The sequence below is a fragment of the Phaethon aethereus genome, assembly GCF_964289735.1.
Source record: "Phaethon aethereus genome assembly, chromosome: 2".
NCBI lineage: Eukaryota > Metazoa > Chordata > Aves > Phaethontiformes > Phaethontidae > Phaethon > Phaethon aethereus.
In genome coordinates this window covers 38,946,933-38,965,871 of record NC_138582.1, presented here as the reverse complement: position 1 = coordinate 38,965,871, position 18,939 = coordinate 38,946,933, and the positions used below count along the sequence as shown (strand labels likewise).

Genomic DNA, 18,939 nt, shown 5'->3' with positions numbered 1-18,939 from the left:
ACTGCTGATAGTTTTCTTGTGGTGATCACGGGAGCTTTCACATGAACATTGCACCCACTTTTCCAGTACTGTGGGCCAAGCTTGTTCAGACTCCATTACTTTATCAGAATTGTACACGTTCTGCTACCTGATGTAGAAAAGTTTTAAATGGCCCACAGCTCAGCAACCTGACTGTCTACAAATTACCAGGAGCACCTCTCTCAAAAACAGCGCTATGCACTGACTTCTCACCGGTTATAGAGGAGGTTTTGGACTTTAAGAAGCCTACATCTGCCTGTCCTACACTGTATTGTGTGATTCAGTAGAAAACCAGTAGTCAGGTTGGTTGCTAAGAAGGAGCCTTCAGAACACAAAAGGTGAATTTCTAAGAGTTTGATCTATGATCATGGAATTCATAGAGAAAACTGGAAAAAGTGCTCTTTGAGAAGTAAGAGCAGAACTTTGCCTGACTTCCTCCATTATCTAGGACAGGAACAAACCAGGGCAAATACAATAAGCAAGCAGGTTCTTTTTTCTTCCGTGTGGTGAGGGGAGGGGAAACATGCATTCAATTCCAATAAATGAACACTTTGGGAAGAAGAGAGATTTGTTTTCTTGTGTTTCCTCAGAGGAGTCCCTGATGCGGTAGTCTGGGAAGACCAAGTAAGAATCTGATTATGTAGGAATGGGAGGCTCATGTCTATTGACAACTTTGCTTGTTCTTTAGTTTGGGAGATTTCCAGACCTTTGCCTGCTGCTCCAATGAAGAATGTCGAGTAGGTATTGGGATCGATGCCAGACTGACAGCATTGCACAGAAGTTTCTGCAAGGTGCATTCAGAAATTATTCTGGTTTCACAGTGTGCTCTAATCCAGAACCTTGCTGCTGGAATTTTTCATGTGCAGAAGAAATTTGACAAAAACTGGTACTGTGGGAGAATCTGACTGTGCAATTACAATATTCACACAGAATCACAGAATCACTAAGGTTGGAAAGGACCTTCAAGATCATCAAGTCCAACCATTAATCCAGCGCCACTGTGTCCCCTAAACCATGTCCTGAAGTGCCACATCCACACGTTTTTTGAACACTTCCAGAGATGGTGACTCCACCACCTCCCTGGGCAGCCTGTTCCAATGCTTGACCACCCTCTCAGTGAAGAAATTTTTCCTAATATCCAATCTAAACCTCCCCTGGCACAACTTGAGGCCATTTCCTCTTGTCCTATCACTAGTTAGTCGGGAGAAGAGACCGACACCCCCATATTCTTGCCCATTTGCTGAATGGGAGCATGTTAGGAAATCTTTTCAAATTCATGTCCGGTTTTGGAAGAGAAAATAAAAATACAGAGTATTGTGGGGTACTTATAGCATGACTTAATCCTGCTTTCTTGAACATAATTAGTCACATAGGTAGATACTTGCGTAAAGCCACGCTAATCACTGTTACCTGTTTACATACCAGCTGTGTGATGGACAGTATTCACTTCTGGTTGACTTCTCAGTCCGATCTAGCTGCTAATCTGATCCTTTTCCTGCCTTAGTCCTTGAAAAAAAGCCCGTGGCCAAGGCCCCTTTCTGCCTGAAAATGCACAGTCCAATGCCAGATAATGTCACATGACCAGGAAAACTCCATCAGTCATTATATCCTCTGTGCATTTGCCTTGCGAAGTGTACTGATGTATTGAGCTGCTTTGGGGGTAGCTCAGCCAAGAGCATCTCTGTCTGCACTGGAGATTTGGCTTCAGTTTGGCCCACCTTTTCTACACATGACTCTTTTTTTAAAAATTTGTCTGTCGGTCTTATTTATTTGAGTATGATCTGGTTGCTCTAAGTCTGCGCGCTACAAGCGTTGCCTGTTTCCGAGCACTTACTCTAGTCCAGAAGGACTCGGCAGTGTTGGAGCCTCCACCCTCCTTTGTTCCTTTGGTGAACTCTGATTTTTCAAAATAGGCAGGAAATTGTGCTCTTTTCCTTTGGTCCATTTCTTTGGATGACAATGAAAAAGAAGTGTCCTTGCTGTCTAAAAGGATAGTTGAAAAACAATATCTGGATGTCACCCATTCCTTTGGAAAATGAGACAAGCCTTCTGGTGCTTCCAGAAGGGATCCTGTGCCTATGAACTCCTTGCAGCTCTCTGGATCTGGAAATTTCCACCCTCATGTATGACAGCTCTGTGTGCGAAAGCCTTGCTATATTGTCCTTAACACTAAATTTCTAGAAGGCTTTTCTTCATCATCGATGGATGTTGTATTTCTCTATTTTATATGACCAGAATGCCTGTCAATTCAGGGTTTGGAAGGAAGGTGTGCATTATTTGCCATGTTATCAAACTTCCTGTATCAAATTTCTGTTCAGTCATCTTAATCCTGGATGCTGAGTTTCTATACACAGACAGTAAAGTGTGATGTGTGTTTATTGTGCTTCGTAGATGATGGCAGAGACTACAAAGGAGAGAAGGAAACATTCCCTAATACCAAATCAGTTTTTCTCTCATGCTAACGTTTGAACTCATGTTGTTCAGCTGATTTATCTTGTTACAAAGGGAGCTCATTTTTCTGTGATAACTATTGTATTTCAAAAGTTGCTCCTTTCTAGTTGGTCATCAAGAGAGGGCTTACAGAATCACTGATAAGGATTTACATTTTTCCTTAGCTCTTGTATGGTAGGGTCAATCCCATTATCCCTTAGGTTTAGAACAGAATTTGCAGAAAACCATTTAAACGATAGGAAAATACCAATTATGTACAGTATTCCATGTTGGTCATCGAAGAGTTATCCTTGTGGCAGAAAGGATAGTGGCAAAATTACGGCTGAGACTGTATTGTCGATCTGTGCTTTTCTTCTGCACATTTGTTGCTGGTAATTCCGGTGAAGTAGTGTATTAATGGAAAGGAAATGCCATAAAAATTATGTTAAAAATAGGATTAAAATGTAAAATAACATCCAACAAATACAGGCCCAATTGTAAACTTTAAATCTTTTTGTTTGTTGGACCTGCAGTGGTTTTCTGTTTAAATGACAACATATCAGATTAACATCCTGTTACCTAAATATTTGCACTGTGTTTGGTCAGTAAATATTGGTATATTTAGGAAGCTTTTCACATAGGTGTATTTTTGTCACCCTTCTCTAGCCAAATGAGCCACAGTTCTGCTTTTTCCCTCAGATTTGAGGGAAGATGTGAAGCTGTTTCTGCCCCATAACACTCTTGACAGCACCTTTAGGATGAGAAAGTATATGGGCTGGGTAAGTGTTTGGAGTACAGGCAGTGAGACTCCGATGCTTGCCTGGTTTGGAGGACGAGAGTTGGAGGAACAGGAACACAGTATCAAAACACAACAAGCCAAATTATGGTCAGCAAACAGGATGATAAACTTCCTGGAAGCTTGTAGTTTACTGCTCAAGTTGATGTAACGGTGGTAAGTCAGTTCGTGCATTTTTTGAGCTCTTCTTTTTAACAAGAACAACAAATTCAACAGTACATAATACCACACCTCCATTTAGTTGCTGGAATTTATTGTCTGACAAATATAACTGTTTGGTCTAGTTGTATTTTTTATTCTTCTAGTTAGTTGCAGTCCGTAGCAAACGTGAGAAGTCAAGACTAGCACGTAGTTCCATAATTCAGTCAAACATATTTTAAGGATGTGGGCTGCTGCTGCTATGTAATTGGACATACTATTTTGGGATGGAAGGTGAAGGTCAAATCTCTTGGGAATGATGGTTTTGTTTATCTATATAGATAGCATCCATTCTGTAAATCATTGCACTGCAGTCTTCACAGTAGAAGAGGCTAGAAAAATATTTTGAAATGAAACTCTGTCTCTTCTAAAAAAAAAAAAAAGCTTGTGGAAAGTTTCTGACTGTGGATTTGGCAACTTTCCTCTGTACTTATCCCAGTTTCTTTCACATGCCACTGGAAAAAATCAAAGTCTAGCAATTAGCAATTTTTTAACAGTTTGAGGAAAGTAAGATTAAGCCTGAAAGCCTAAGCAATCTGCTTTTCTTTTGCTTCCTTCTGACAGGATTTCAGCCTGTTAGTATAGTGTCCACTTCATTTGTGTGTGTGAAGTATTGCTTCCTAATTTAAAGTGAACCTGTCTTCCCACAAGTTTTGCTTCTTTTCCCCTTCATTTCTGGTATAATTATGAATACTGCACATCTGGAATGATGTTAGTAGAGAACACCTTGCACTGGCCTGCTGCCTCACTTGCCTCCCTGCCGCTGGTCCTTCCTACAGGCGGGATGTAAAGGAAGGAGGAAGATGAAGAGGTTTCTACAAGGATCATGTATAGACCTGAAGACCATCAGACTTGATCTTGGCATCAGCTCTCCTCCTAAAGTTGCTCCCTAGCCATAGTATTGCTCCTGAAGCTATTTTGCCTGCATTTTCAAGCTATCTCTACCAGTACATTCATGCAGTGCCATGGCTCAGATGGATTTGGCATCTCTGAGACAGCCGTACCCTGTTCCTTAAAAGGGGGAAATTAGGCTTTGTAGTGGAGGAGCAACACTTTGTCATCAAGAAGTGAATCCATAGTCACAGTGGCTATTATTGCCTAGCAGATGGGCCTTGTGCATGGTTCACCATCTGCAAGTTCAATGCCTTCGGTTTGCTCAGGTGTGGCAGACTATAGTGGTCTATTATGGACACGAGGAAGACTTGCCAAGGCGTCATTTCCTTACCCAGAGGAAGGACTGCAGGATCCAAAACTATTGAAGATGCTGGAAAACAATACTTGATATTTATTTCTGGTTTCTTGATTTCCTGGTCCTACTAACACCATTGTTCCCTTGTGTTGTTCTTAGAAGTCTGGTATCTGCGGTTTTGAGTGGTTTAGGCAATTATTTTTTTCTTTGGAGAATAGGAACTGAAAGTACGTTCCTTACAGCAAACTCATGAATGAAATAAAAAAAAAAAAAAAAAGTTCCATATCCTTGTGTAACCTTGTGTGGAAAGACTCGGTGAGACTTCAGTTTGTGTAATCAATGTGGATGTCTTGGTAAGCATCAGTATGTCCTGGTATGAGCAGTAGTCAGTGCTGTCAAACTCCAGTTGAGTATTAACAGATGGCTGTTGCAACCAACCTGCTCTGCTTGTACTTGTCTGCAGTTACAGTGCAGGTAGTTTGGCGACGAGGGTGGTTCACATCATGCTGTGGCAACTGAATATTCTCCTTTTTTAATTGAAGTAGTACTTTAACAAACTGTCCCTGTGGACTGATTGGGAGTGGCAGTTTTTCTTGTACTGTTTTTTACAGATTTAATATCTAAAAAAAATCCCCAATCCTCTCTGCTTCAACTGGAGGGTGTTTTAAAGCTTTTGATTATAACCTAAAAGAATGAGGCTCTTTTTTCAGGAAAAGGTAATAATAACCTCTCTCATCTTAAGGTCCCAGCATTCAAAAAAATAAAATTTCATTAAGAAGGCAACAAAAATTGTACTGTAATCAGGTTTTGTCTTCTGTTTCCCTATAAAATTAATGAAAGGAGCAAGGACAGTCATGCAGTCTTTGTGTTCCTGAAGAACACATGCTTCACAGACGGTTCAGTGAAATTGTGCAATTATGCTGGGAACTCATAGAAGCCAAAGACAGGCCTTAGACCTGCATAAGACAAAAAAACAGTCTGTGCCTGAATAGGGAAAGAAGAAAGGACCAGGGAGAGAAGGAAAGCCTGTGAGTGTGTGTGGTGTGTTATTTCTCCTCAGCAGGCGTGTAGAATCCAGGTCCATATTTCTTGAGATTATGAAATTACAGTAAGGCAATCCAGCTAAAGTGGATAAATTCAAATGGCATGGCTTTATTTCTGCAGCTCTATTCTGGATGTGAGAATGCTCCATTAATTTTTCTAAAATCATGTCCTTGGTGATCATTGTATCCTTCAAGAACTGAAACCTCTTCGATGGACGTAAACTGAGATTAACATGTAAATATCCCATGATACAATTAGTGTTCAGCAGATGTTTAGATAAAGAAAGTCAGAGTGCTAAAATTTCTTTATCATATACTCTTTCTGATAGTTATCAAGCCAATAAAGAAATAAAAGATGAGCTATTCTTTGCATTTGCACAGTTGAAGCATCTCATGAATCAAATATAAGCCAGAAAAAATACGATTAATGATTGCATTTCCATGGAAATTGTCTCAAAACCATATAGGCAGGTGAAAATTCACAAGACCAATTCATGGCAGGCAATAGGAGCATGTAACAATGTTTTATTTGTATGAAGCTGTGTGTAAAGAAATTTAAATTTTGATATGATTGTATTCTTGTTGGAACAGAGTTAAGACAACTAACATTGCCATCGAATCTTCAGAAGCCAGTTTCTGCCAGAGTCCTGTGGGATCCTGCAGTAGAAGTGCTGGGGGTCTGGCCCTGCAAATCTGAGAGCTGGGTCTGTGCCAGTATGCAGAAATTCTAAACCTTAGTTTACTGCTGCAGTCAGTTTTGTTTCTCAGAGTAGGCCAGTTGTTTACTTTGTTCAACCTGTCTACTCTTGATCATTTCCCGACAACAAGAAGTTAAAATTTAGGCAAAATATTCCAAGAAGTGAAGCAAGGTTTGACATCTTCTTATAATAAATTTGTGTGTTTCTCCTTTGAAATGATTTTTTTGTCCAGACCTTCATGCCTTAAGTTTACCAGGGCTTTAGTCAGCGTTGCTGGAAAGAATTGCTTTAGTCAGCCTTGCTTACCAGATATGAGTGAATTTGGTGTTGTGTGCTGCCCTGGGAAGCGTTCATTGACTAAGTGACAAGAAGATCCCATTACTGTTGAGAAAACCTTTAATTTGGTTTAATTTCCAACATCTGACATATATGGTATAAGGTGCAGGTGCCATATAAGCTGCTGTTGGTAGCAGTTAATGCAGCTTGGGTTTTGTAGACTGGCTATTTTCAGATTTGCGATGGCGGGGGGGCACTCATATCATAGTGTTACATCTCATTTAAAATTTTAAAGTGTGAAAACTAGGTGTGACAGTAAGAGTTTTGAGTTTAAACAAATATTAAAGATGTAAAGTTGTTTTATACAAGTGCAGTAGGACTGTATTTGTCTGATGATGACATTTTGTACTACGTGATGGTAGAGCAAGAATAGGAATAATTCCCTCTATAAATTGTTCTTTTACATATAAGTAAGTATGTTTGTTTCTATGTTTTCTTAAATACTCACCACTATCACTGATACGATCTACAAAAGTAGTCTGTCACTGAATTTATTGCTGGATAGAGAATTACATTACAGCTGAAACTGCTTTCTGACCTATTTACAAAGAGATGCTGCTCTCTGTGTTTGAATTCTCTTGTGAAGAAGATCCAGTTTTCCAATGAAATTTTGAGAACTTCACAGTCTCACAAAAGGGGGGAAAAAAAGACGAAATTTAAAACTGCAAGCCCCTGTAATTTTACCAGGGCAGGCATATAGGACTGCTGCTTGGTTTATCTACCTGAATTCAAATATGCCCTTGAACATTTCCATAAAAAATTAACTGTTCTATGTGTCTTCAGAGAAGGAGAACTGCTGTTAAGACAATCTGCTGTCCTGTTCCAAAGTGTGGAGTATATGATCTTGGATTTCAAATTAAAGATCAAATTCATGGAGCCACTTGGAGCCACAAATTGATTCAGCCACTTTATTCATGGGGGCTATTGTTAAACCCACTTTAATGACCATTCTGGCTGCTTTGGCTGTTCTGGTGCATTGTTTCTTCAAAGTTGTAATTGAATTGATTTATGGTTAATGCTATACATCCAAGGCCAGTGGAAAGGTTGCAGGTTAGTATTCAAATAAACTCTGGTACACTGTACATGAAATTGTAAGTTTTTTTCCCCATGATTTGATTTGCAGAACATGAAAGCATGTGAGTGCAGCCAAGATACTTGAACGTATGAAAACTGCTCTTGTGAAATTATTTCAAATTAATCTGGAAATGCAAATGTTAGTATTCTTAAATAGTGACATCATTATATGCTTATTGTCATGTAGGGAAGCGTTCTGATTTCTAGTGACTGGAAAAGAACTTAAATGGGATGTTTCTGCTCATAAGAACAAGTCTTATGAGGAGCGGCTGAGGGAACTGGGATTGTTTAGTCTGGAGAAGAGGAGGCTGAGGGGAGACCTTATTGCTCTCTACAACTACCTGAAAGGGGGTTGTGGCGAGGTGGGTGTTGGTCTCTTCTCCCAGGTAACTAGTGATAGAACAAGAGGAAATGGCCTCAAGTTGCTCCAGGGGACGTTTAGATTGGATATTGTGAAAAATTTCTTTCTGGAGAGAGTGGTCAAGCATTGGAACAGGCTGCCCAGGGAGGTGGTAGAGTCATCATCGCTGGAGGTGTTCAAAAAAAGTGTAGACGTGGCACTTCAGGACATGGTTTAGAGGGCATGATGGTGTTGGGTTGATGATCTTGGAGATCTTTTCCAACCTTAATGATTCTGTGATTCTATGATTATTTCTGTGATCAGGAGGCCACTTTTTAGAAGTACTATAGTCACTACAGCTTCCCTGTAGGCTTTCTGAAGAATTGAAATTGGGATGGAAAACTGCTGTTTCATACTCTTCCCTGCTTTGTGTTTTTCTTGGCATGAGTGTGCAAATACAAATGGCAGCCAGAATTGGCACTGAATACTGTTTGAGAAGTACACGTTATTTATGCAACTCTGGCAATAAAAATTGTAGAACTTCCAAACACTCTAATTCCTAATTAGCATCTAACCATATTAAACATTAAATAAACTCACAATTAAGGACTGTGCAATCCAATATTAGAAAAAAAAAGTGTTATGTGTTGAAAACTGAGGATGTAAAAAGCGTTTGGTGGGCTTCCATTATGATTGCCTATCAGTAGTTTAAAGTTTCTCAGTTTGTAGGTAAAATAGTAGTTTTTTTAATTAGCTACCTTAATCATTAAGGGTTTGATAATCTGTTTTCATTGGTGCTGAGTCAGCTTTCCTCCCTTATTCAGATGAAATGGGAATTAAGCTTTAAATTTTAATTTGGAAAGTGGAGATGTGATGTGTTATTTCAGGTTTCTTTCTCATAATTGGTGGTAAGGACTATGGCTGTCAATTCTGGTGGATATTTTTGAGTCAGAAAAGACTCAAACTTGTTTTCAAACATGTTAATGAACTTTGGAAAGGTGAAGAAGGGAGATTAGCAGAGAATGACTTTCTTGTAATATATTTGAGCTTGCTAACTATTTTTTCTCAAATTAGATCAGAAAATCTAAAAGATTCTTTCAATGGGGTCATTTGTGACAAATACATTTTTCGTCTTGACCGTTTTATACTTTCTGAAGTTCATAAGTTGCTAAGAGAAAATTTGATGTGTAGAACTAAAAAGTCTCAAAAATATTTTGGAAATGTTGAATTCTTCCAAATTGGGGTTATCCTAGTAAAAAAAAAAAAGTTTAGAAAAATCATGATTTTGGGAGTAAAAATTAAATTAAAATTTAAGATTTTTTTTTTTACTGATTAGAATAAGCAGACGTGTCTACATAAAAGAAGCAAAAACTATAATATGAAGTTTAAAGGTTTCAAACATATGAATACTTTTCTAATTGTGATTGCACTTTAATGGGAACATGCTGTTACTTCCAGAGGTACAGTTGTTCTGAGGTTTCCTAGTTTCTTGTTTTGATTTGCTGGTAGTGGACACAGCTGAATTCACTGAGATTTCCCAGTAAGAACCTAGTGTTCTGTAAATTCAGGAAACTGCTGACTTTTATGAGAGGTAAACTTTGTTTGTAGACGTCATTTCTTTTCCATTCCCATTTGAGTGATACAAGATCAGTTGTATGATTAGCAATCTATTATGCACTTTGAAACGTGCACCAACAGGACATATGATGTATTTACCAGAGGGAATTCCACATACATGTGAACATTTTTCAGTCCAGAGTATCTTTTTCTTCATCAGGAAATCTTCAAAATACAGTAAAGATTAATCTTGTACTTCTTCACAAGCATGCTGGAAACATTTTATTTATTGATAAGGACGCTTCTTGGTTGGTTTTTCTGTTGCAATGCCAGCAGTCTGTTCAGAAATTCACATGGGACAGGCAAATCCCTCTTTTCCCCTTGCCCTTCCAAAAGCTCTCCATTGGTGATGCTGAGACCGGAATCTAACCTGTTTGCATTTTCAATGGCATAAAGGCCTGGTTAGCAGCAACCCATGTTGCGTAAAATATTTGCCAAAAATAGACTCTGCCTTCTGCTCAGCTTGCAAATGGGTGTTCATCCCTTACGCCAGAGTATGGCCTTTCTCTAAAACTCTAGTCAAGCTATATTTTAATCAAATTGAATGATCTTCTAGCAGCTTTCTGCACGTGGCTTCAGCTTGCAGCAGCATGTGTGAGCCAGCCTGACGTCCAGCTCTGATTTGGTCATTCACGGAGGCGTCATCTTAACTGCGAGCGTGCGAGTAACTCCATTGCTATTCATCAGCCAAACTTGTACTGACCAGCAAGAGCGTAGCTAGTCCTCAGAAAATCAGTTTCCCAAAATGAAGGTATTAGATGTGGGTGACAGGGTTCTTGACATCTGGGAAGAGAAGGGAACAGATAGCTTCTGATCTGGGCCAGGAAAAGGCTGTACTAAATCTTTCTGAGAATGGCTTCAGGACAAGGAAGAGGGTGGAGACATCTGACTTCCCGCCTGGCTGAGGGGAGCTGGGCTTTGATTATAAATCTCTTGCTTTCATCTGCTGTGGAGCTGAAAGGGAGGAAGGGATCAAAAGTGAAAGCACAGTCGTAGCTCAGGTGATTTTAGAGGTGGGGGAGATCAGTTTAGGGGGCACTTCCTCATCAAAGGAGGAAACTGAGTTAGGAGTCGCAGTGGGCCTGAAAGGATGAACAAGTTGTGCAGTAAAAAGTTGAAAAATAGTCACTAGGGAAATGCAGAAAAGGTGGTTGAGATACAGGACAGGGTTTCCTTGCTCTTCTTTTGGAAGAAGTTTTCTGATACGATAGAGAAGAACTTTAGCAGAAAATAAAAAATTATACGTCATGGAGAAGGGGTTAAGATTATCCCCAAATGTGGCAGCATATTCATCTTGTGTGAGAACGTTATGAAGGTCCATATTTCTTTAATGCAATAATTTGTGTGAGTGTGTGTGCGTTTACTTCTGAGTTCATGTTTACTTCAAGGAAAGAAGCCAGGGATGCTCTTTCAGGCAGGCTGATGCCCCTTTGGGCCGGATGAATGGAGAATGGAACAGTTTGGTCAGTAGTGAAAGGAAATTCGTGCTAGAGTGGAAAGCATCGCACATGTGGTCCATCTATTCCCCTGCCCTTCTAGGCAGCAGAATCTGAAGCCAGCTTTGAGAGTGGCTCTAGGTGCAGCAGGGAGACGGTCCGTATCTGACTTTGGCTGATGCTCTCTCTGCTGCTTGTGACTCATCCAGTCCTGCGGGCAAATGGGAGAAACAGGTGGTGCCTCAGCTGGTGGATTACTGGAGAGAGAAGACGACTCTTTTGTTCAGCAGCAGAAGCCAGCCTGAGCAGATACTGCCACTGCGCCTGGCACAGGTTAATGGGAAGAGGAGGGTAAGCACACAGTGCTTGCCACAGCTGCTGTTGCTGCTGGAGTCTCCTCTATTGATTTTTTTTTTTGTTAATTTTTTTTTTTTTGGTGGTGGTGGCAAAACAAAGCGAAAGTGTTTCACCAAAACCAGCACGGTGTTCTTCCGGGACCTGGAATCTGATGTGCGTTAATTATAGCGCGCAAAAACTTAGACTGCTGTGCAAAATACCACCTCGATATCTGTGAGCTGAATTAGCCACGATAAGAAAATATATTTGGCCACCTATAGTCTTGGGCAGTTTTCTTCCCAAGTACAGGTCTCCGTGTTCTCTGTAGGGTCATTTGGAATATTGTGAAAGAGCAAAATAGTTTCCACCATCCAGATGTCTATAGATACACTAAGAATGTAAAGAGAAAGCACAAACCCCACAAGTATTTCGGCTTTGTATTTCTAAATTTGTGAAGATAAGCCTATTATCATAGACACTTATAAAAACTGTAATATATGAACGTTTTCCTTGTTATGTGTTTCTTTTAGGATTTTCTCTTTTGACAGTGTGCAAAAGAAAATTTTATTCACCAAAACATGTACAAAATATCTTGCTAGCCTTATTCATCAGGCTTCAAGATGACAGATTGGGTGCTTCAGTTGAACCAGTTTTCCTAAACTGAAAATATACAAGAAATGACCTTATTAAAAATATATATGTTTTTGCAGTCCAAATTGGTTTTGTTTATGACAGTGTAGACTTAAGAGCAGAAACAGTGTTAAAGGAAATCTGGGGGGGGGGAAGTACCTTTTTCTTTAATACTTTTGGCAAACAAAAAGAGTATTTCTTTCTAGGCTCACAAAAGGAGGATGATTGCTTTCAGAAAAATAGCTACATATATTTTGTCATCTTGGTGCTCTGACATAATTTCAGGACTTAATTTCTGATCTGTCGAGGAGGCAAAAAATCTTTGTGCCCTGGGAATCTTCAGCAGGCAGACGTCTTTGTCTTCCCTGATTTCATTCCAGATGTCAGAGAAGTCATTTGTGCTGTTGACAGCTTCTTGCTCTATCTGTAGCAGTGGTGTTCCGCCCCCCCCCCCCCCCCCCCCAGCACACAGAGCAACTATGGAGAAAAAAAAAAAAACCACCAAACAACCCAACAACACTACTTTTATTTTGATAAGACCAGAAGTAAAATCCCCATAACAGGAACTCAGTGTGCGTTCTCTGTGAAACACACTGTCTCGCAAAATGGCAGCAGATCAACAGACAGGCGAACACATTTAGTGTTTTTTGGCATAAATAACAGGTTCTTTTTAATTCTTTGTATTTGGATTTTCAGTCTTTATGTTTGACTTCAGTCCCGGTGTTTTCTATAGCATGTTACAGCAGTGTCAAAGGGTAAAAGAGTTACAACAGGGACTAGTACAGAAAGTATGTACAAATATTTTGCAGGTAGTAAATACACAATCATTAAAAAGGATGTATTTATCTTCCTTGGTATTGTTAGTATGGAATTTTCTCCAAATGTTCTGTGTAATTCTTTGCCCCATTTCTCACAGGTAGAGGTGAATTACCCTCCCAGCTTACCAGCGTGGTACAAAGACACTGAGTCATAGCCAGAAATAGCGTTTTTATTTCCCCTGTAGGACCTGAGTTGAGTTAGGAAACCTTAGTCCTAAGCTGTTATCTTACACGTTTTACATGCAGCTGCTCCCCTGTTCCAAAAGGCTCAGTTGTTACCCCACGTTTTGGTCTGCAAGTTTGTCAAACTTCTAGAGATCATTAAACTTCTAATGATGTGCCTCTTCACGTTTAGAGCTTTCTCAGCATTTTGGGGCATTTCTTCTTCTCCAAAGCAGCTGTACAATGATCATTGAGATGCCATTTTGTGTTAACAAAGTTTCCAGAAGGATGCTTGAGGAAGTTTACGTTTGTAATTTGAATTTCAAACTTTGTGGAGGTGGGGGTTGTAGCAATTGGAGTGGCTCAAGGATATTCCTGGATGACAAAGTTTTCCAGAGACAGTTCTAAAAATTGGCATATGGAACTGGATTGTTTATTTTTTTAATGTAAATAACAAACATGCTCTCTTTTATATTCATCTGATCTTGTAAACTTAGACTGCTCTGTGTGGTACCTAGCCAGCTTGCTCCTCTGAAGTGTTTCATGGAGATTTCTTTTAACTCTGAATTCAGGAAATCAGCAAGTGTCTGGCTGGCAAGAGAGTGCCGGGGGCAGCGGATCTCCACTCGCAGTGCTGCAAGGGTGAATCCCCATACTCTACCAATGTAGCTAGGATGCTGGTAGCACAAGATGAAAATTTGGAAAATTATATTATGTTTAAACCATATGCCTTTGCTGTTACTTGAGAAAATTAAGAATTGAAGATAAATTAAGGGAAACTCTGGAATCCACTTGAAAAGCTTTGAGGAAGTTGAGGATCACTGTCAAGGTGACAAAGGTCTGGAGTCCTGGAGTGCACAGGGATGCATGTAATCTCTGTGCTTGATGTTGGGCTAAGAAACATCTACACTAATGTAGATGAATCTTGAAGAAACCTCAGCAAGATGTGCCGTATACTTCAGGAAACAAAGATGAGTCATGATTTACGGACGTGTGTGTGATAAATGAAATTGCATTAAGTTTGAGCTGATTTTTCGCTTTGGGTTCTGTTTAGTGGTTTGTGGTTTTTTTTTTTTTTTTTGGATGAGCAGGGGAATCGTGTATGACCGTTGATTGCTACAGTTACTTACTCAGTGCAGAAGCCAAGGCTATTTATCTGTGTCCTTGCAATTTGTAATGCTTTGCTCCTTCATGTAATGTGGTGCTCAGTAATGAGTCTGGACTTTGTTTTGATCAGGAGACTTGAAGCTATGGTAAAATTTTTAGAATCCACTCAATGCTATTTCAGAGGAGTTTCTGACTATTTTTTCAGTGTCCCGTTCTTTAGTGAGTTGTAAATTGGCTAAGATATCCGTTTTACTTTTCTTTCATTTCTTTACGGGTGTGTTTTTTCTATTAGTTAGTGATAGTTTATGTAATGTATCGTCATAAAACTTCTGTAAACTTTTTTCTCTTACCTCAGAAGCTGTCAACTCCTGACTAGTTTCTGGGCCTCCGTATATATTTTCCTTTTAAGGTCTGTAATTTCTACATTGGGGTCCTCCTTAAAGCTGTGTCTGCAAATGACCCGCTTTTTCTTTGTTTACTAATTTTTGAAGACTGTTCTTGGTTGTCCTAAATTGACGTTCAAATAATTCTGGAGTCTTTCAAATAGTCATCTCTCTCGCAGACCTACTGTGTGTTCATGCAAGTCGAGAGACCTTTATCTTTCCATAGTCACAGCACGGGATTAAGGTTATTTAATCACTGTAACAAAAGCAATTCTCCACCCTCCTGCCTGATGACAGCTGTCTCTTCTCCCTAGCAAAGTCTCACAGCAGAGATGTTGTGTGTGTGGAGCCAGTGGTGTCTCTGTGTTCCAGGGAGTTGGTAAGGGCATTTGCATCATGGAAGCCTGGGTTTCATCACTGCTTTGCATTACTCACTCCGCAGTGGGTGAAGTCCACCAAGGATGTGTCTTGGTGGCAGGTCAATGGAGGTAGATACCTCCATCCCTACGTGCACTCCCCTGAATTTTCTTACACCACTCTTCTAGAAAACATGAGATTATTCCAATTATTTTGAGATATGTGTGGCTTCGTAGTGTTTGCATGTAAGTGCCCTGAAAGATTCAAATGGTCACATCCATTGATTTGTGGGACATAGCGTTAGGATTTTTTCAGGAAGCAAATCTGCATTGATAGGGACAGCAGGTGGCAAATCTTTAGGAAAAACTGGCATCGTGACTACACTACCCCTGCGGTATGAATACAGCAATATAACATACGGGCTTGCACCAAGGTGCTGGAAGGGGCTGAAGTCATCCTAGGCCTCCCTAACTTAATTAGTGACTTGTGTCTGGGTTCTGCGAGAGTTTGGGTTTTCCTGGATTCAGTTTCTGATAACTTCAGATGTGGGGTCCAGGACAGTGCTGCTTGGACAACGCTGTTGCAGCTGATGCATACTCGACCTCATGACTCTCAGCTGGTGTCTTGAATCACTGGAGAATAACTAAAGCCCCAGGCCCCAGATAATTCTCCGTTTCACCTTCAGCCGACTGAACGTTCACCTTCCTTCACAGTTACAGGAAAAGAAGATCTTCTGGGATATCGTGAGTGCGGATGAGCAATATGTTTGGTCTATGGGGAAATAATGTGAACAGAGAGCGATTACAGATAGTGAAAATAGACATGAGTTTCAGATGTAGTTCTTACAAATTTTTTTCCCCCCCTCTCACTTCTAAAGTATATTTAATACTGTTGGCTGGTTTAGTGAAAACTTTCAAAAATGAATTTAGAGTCGTACAGTTAAACAGGCTTTCTCACTCCGTGTGGGATTGGTTGTACACTGTACAGGTGATGTGCACAGTAAATTTGCCATAACCCCTGTGGATATTCATAACAAGGAAGGGTTATAAAGGGCTGTCATCCACCAACAGTTAACTGCTGCAAGTTAATTAATGACGCCTTTTACCATCAATAAAACATTAGAAAGAAGGCATAAATAGTCAGGAAAAAGAAGGATTTAAAGAAGGAGAAAATCTACATCACTGTAGAGAGTGATATGAAACATACAGTGTGCTGGCAATATTCCAAACTTAATTCTGTTTATGTCCTGGATAACTAGATTTGTCTCTTCAGTAATAAAAATGTGTAATGCCAGTTACATAGTCCTCTTCAGCAGAGGAAGGATCACAGCTTGGAGATGAAAATGTTTAAGTCCCAGCAGAGAGAAAAAAAGGGATGCTGTGGCTGCTATCCTTCCACACAGGGGTTATTTATTGACTCTTTTATGGAATTTGCACCACGCCAGAATTTAGATGAGTTCGTGTACAGTGTACAATGCACAGTGACTTGGAGCTAAATGGTTATGAAAGACATGACATTTGTGCACTTGTGATGCCAGTTTTTAATGACTGAAGAATATGCGTGTCTGTGTGAAGAATTGTCAATGTAAGATTTTAGTCTACAGTGTGTAGATGTTTTCAGAATGTACCCAAGTGTTTGTAATGGAATGAATTAATAAAAATTAATTATATCCTTTGTACCTGAAATGTGATTTATTTCTTTTGGAGTTACTTATTGCACATCTCTTGTTGTTTCCAAATCTCAAATGTGAAATATAAGAAAACTTATTACTTCGGTATTTTATTAGTGGTATTACTACCTTCTCATTTGATCCCCAAGGATGAGGTCTTGGGAAGGGAAGAGTGAACCTTTTCATTAAGCAAAACCAGGTGCAGCTAACTGTTATTTAAGTGAATTTACTTAATAATAAGTTCGCTTATTAATACATCAGAAATCTTACTTGTGGTTACTATGGTAAAAGTTACATTTCATAGTAGTATCTCCCGAGTAGTCTTCATTTAGAAATTAGGAGTTTATTTCAACTTTGTCTGGTAGTCAATTTGTAAAGTGCTAGAGTGATATTTTGAAAATTACTCATTTTGCTCTTGCTTGATTGTAATGTGAATGCAGGGTGGAAGTGGTGCTTCAGAGAATGTTCAGTTTCTCAGCTTCATTAATATTTTGCTGTTTAGATCTTTTTGACACTATGGAGATAGGGTTTTATATCATGTTATCCTAACAGGACTACTAAATGCTTGTTGTGGTTTAACCCCAGCTGGCAACTAAGCCCCACGCAGCCGCTCACTCACTCCCCCCTGGTGGGATGGGGGAGAGAATCGGAGGGCTAAAAGTGAGGAAACTCGTGGGCGGAGATAAAGACAGTTTAATAGGTAAAGCGAAAGCCGTGCACACAACCAAAACACAAGGAATTCGTTCACCACTTGCCACCGGCAGGCAGGTGTTCAGCCATCTCCAGGAAAGCAGGGCTCCATCATGCATAACAGTTACTTGGGAAGACAGATGCCATCGCTCCAAACATCCCCGCCCCTCTTCCTTCTTCTTCCCCCAGCTTTACATGCTGAGCATGACGTCATATGGTACGGAATATCCCTTTGGTCAGTTGGGGTCAGCTGTCCCAGCTGTGTCCCCTCCCAGCTTCTTGTGCACCCCCAGCCTCCTCACTGGTGGGGTGCTGTGAGAGGCAAAGGCCTTGACCCTGTGTAATCCCTGCTCAGCAATAATGAAAACATCCCTGTGTTATCCACACTGTTTTCAACACAAATCCAAAACAGAGCCGCATACTAGCTACTGTGAAGAAAATTAACTCTATCCCAGCCAAAACCAGTTAAAATACTTGTTTTAGATTCTAAATAATGTTTCCATATGGCTCTGTAAACAAAGCATAAGAAATTTGGGAAACAAAGTATAAGCATAAAATGCCAAAAGTTCAATTCTTCCTGAAATAAGTTTTTCCTTCTTTGTCTTGTTTCATGCAGGCTTTTCTTCACCGAATGATCCAATGTGCTACAGCCAAAGTGGATAAAAATGTCACAGAAGAGACAGTTAAGGTTAGTCTCCTAATTGCATATTTCTTCTGTTTTGTATCTGATGTTTTATTTATATATGTTTTATTCTTTTGCAGATGTTGTTTTCAAATATTGAAGATATTCTTGCAGTTCACAAAAACTTCCTGTCCCTGGTGGAGGAGCGCTTACAGCCAGAACCTAATGCACAGCATGAAGTTGGAATGTGCTTTCTTCATTATGTATGCTAGCTTTTATTACAGCTTTATTTCACTTTTTTTCTTGATTAATTGTCTTTATTAATTACTGTCATGATGTTGAGTGTACATAGTCATGAGGGCAAAATATGGCTTGATTGCATAATGTAGAGTACATTGAGGTCATCTCTTGGTTATTGTCATTTCCAAAAAAAAGAGAGGTGAGGAGAATGAAGAACAAACATATCAAATGGGTAAACTTTTGTTGTTTCATCATGTTTATATTCACCAAATTAGCCCAGGCTGACAAACTGAGCCTTGCAGCGTGGGCGAGGCTGGTGTCTGTACATGAGGTGGAGGTACAAAAATAAGGGTTGCATGAAACAACAAAAGTAATAATATGCTTTATTTTTATTTCCCTTTGATGCTAGGCAAAAAGGTGAATATTTAACAAAGAATTGCATATGCTGGGTAAAATATCACCATGGTTATGGACTGTGAAGATATTTTACTTCTCAACTACAGTACCTCCACAAGTATATTTGTATGTCCTGTAGTAATTGTTTTCTAGGAGTACTATTTTTCCTGTGGGAGCAAAACAAGGATGTCAGTGTTACAGAGCTCTGCAAAATCAAGACAAGTTAGCTTGCTTTCAGCTGTAGGCCTAATAAAAAGTCTAGGTCTCATTGTTATCCCTGGTTAGAGTCCCATTTGTTTGCTAAATCTTTGTTTACTCATTGTGGGAGGACAAAATTATTAATGGCTTGTGGAA

At 39.7% G+C, this 18,939-nt stretch overlaps 1 protein-coding gene across 1 annotated transcript in view; it reads left to right on the top strand.

Moving 5' to 3' along the window:
* PREX2 (phosphatidylinositol-3,4,5-trisphosphate dependent Rac exchange factor 2) overlaps window positions 1–18,939 on the top strand; it is a gene marked incomplete at its 3' end in the record, with an annotated part of 187,125 nt that overhangs the window by 35,741 nt on the left and 132,445 nt on the right. The window contains exons 2-3 of the mRNA XM_082014802.1: window positions 17,944–18,015; window positions 18,090–18,212. Coding sequence (XP_081870928.1) covers window positions 17,944–18,015; window positions 18,090–18,212 — 195 coding nt within the window. The remainder of the gene's footprint in view (window positions 1–17,943; window positions 18,016–18,089; window positions 18,213–18,939) is intronic.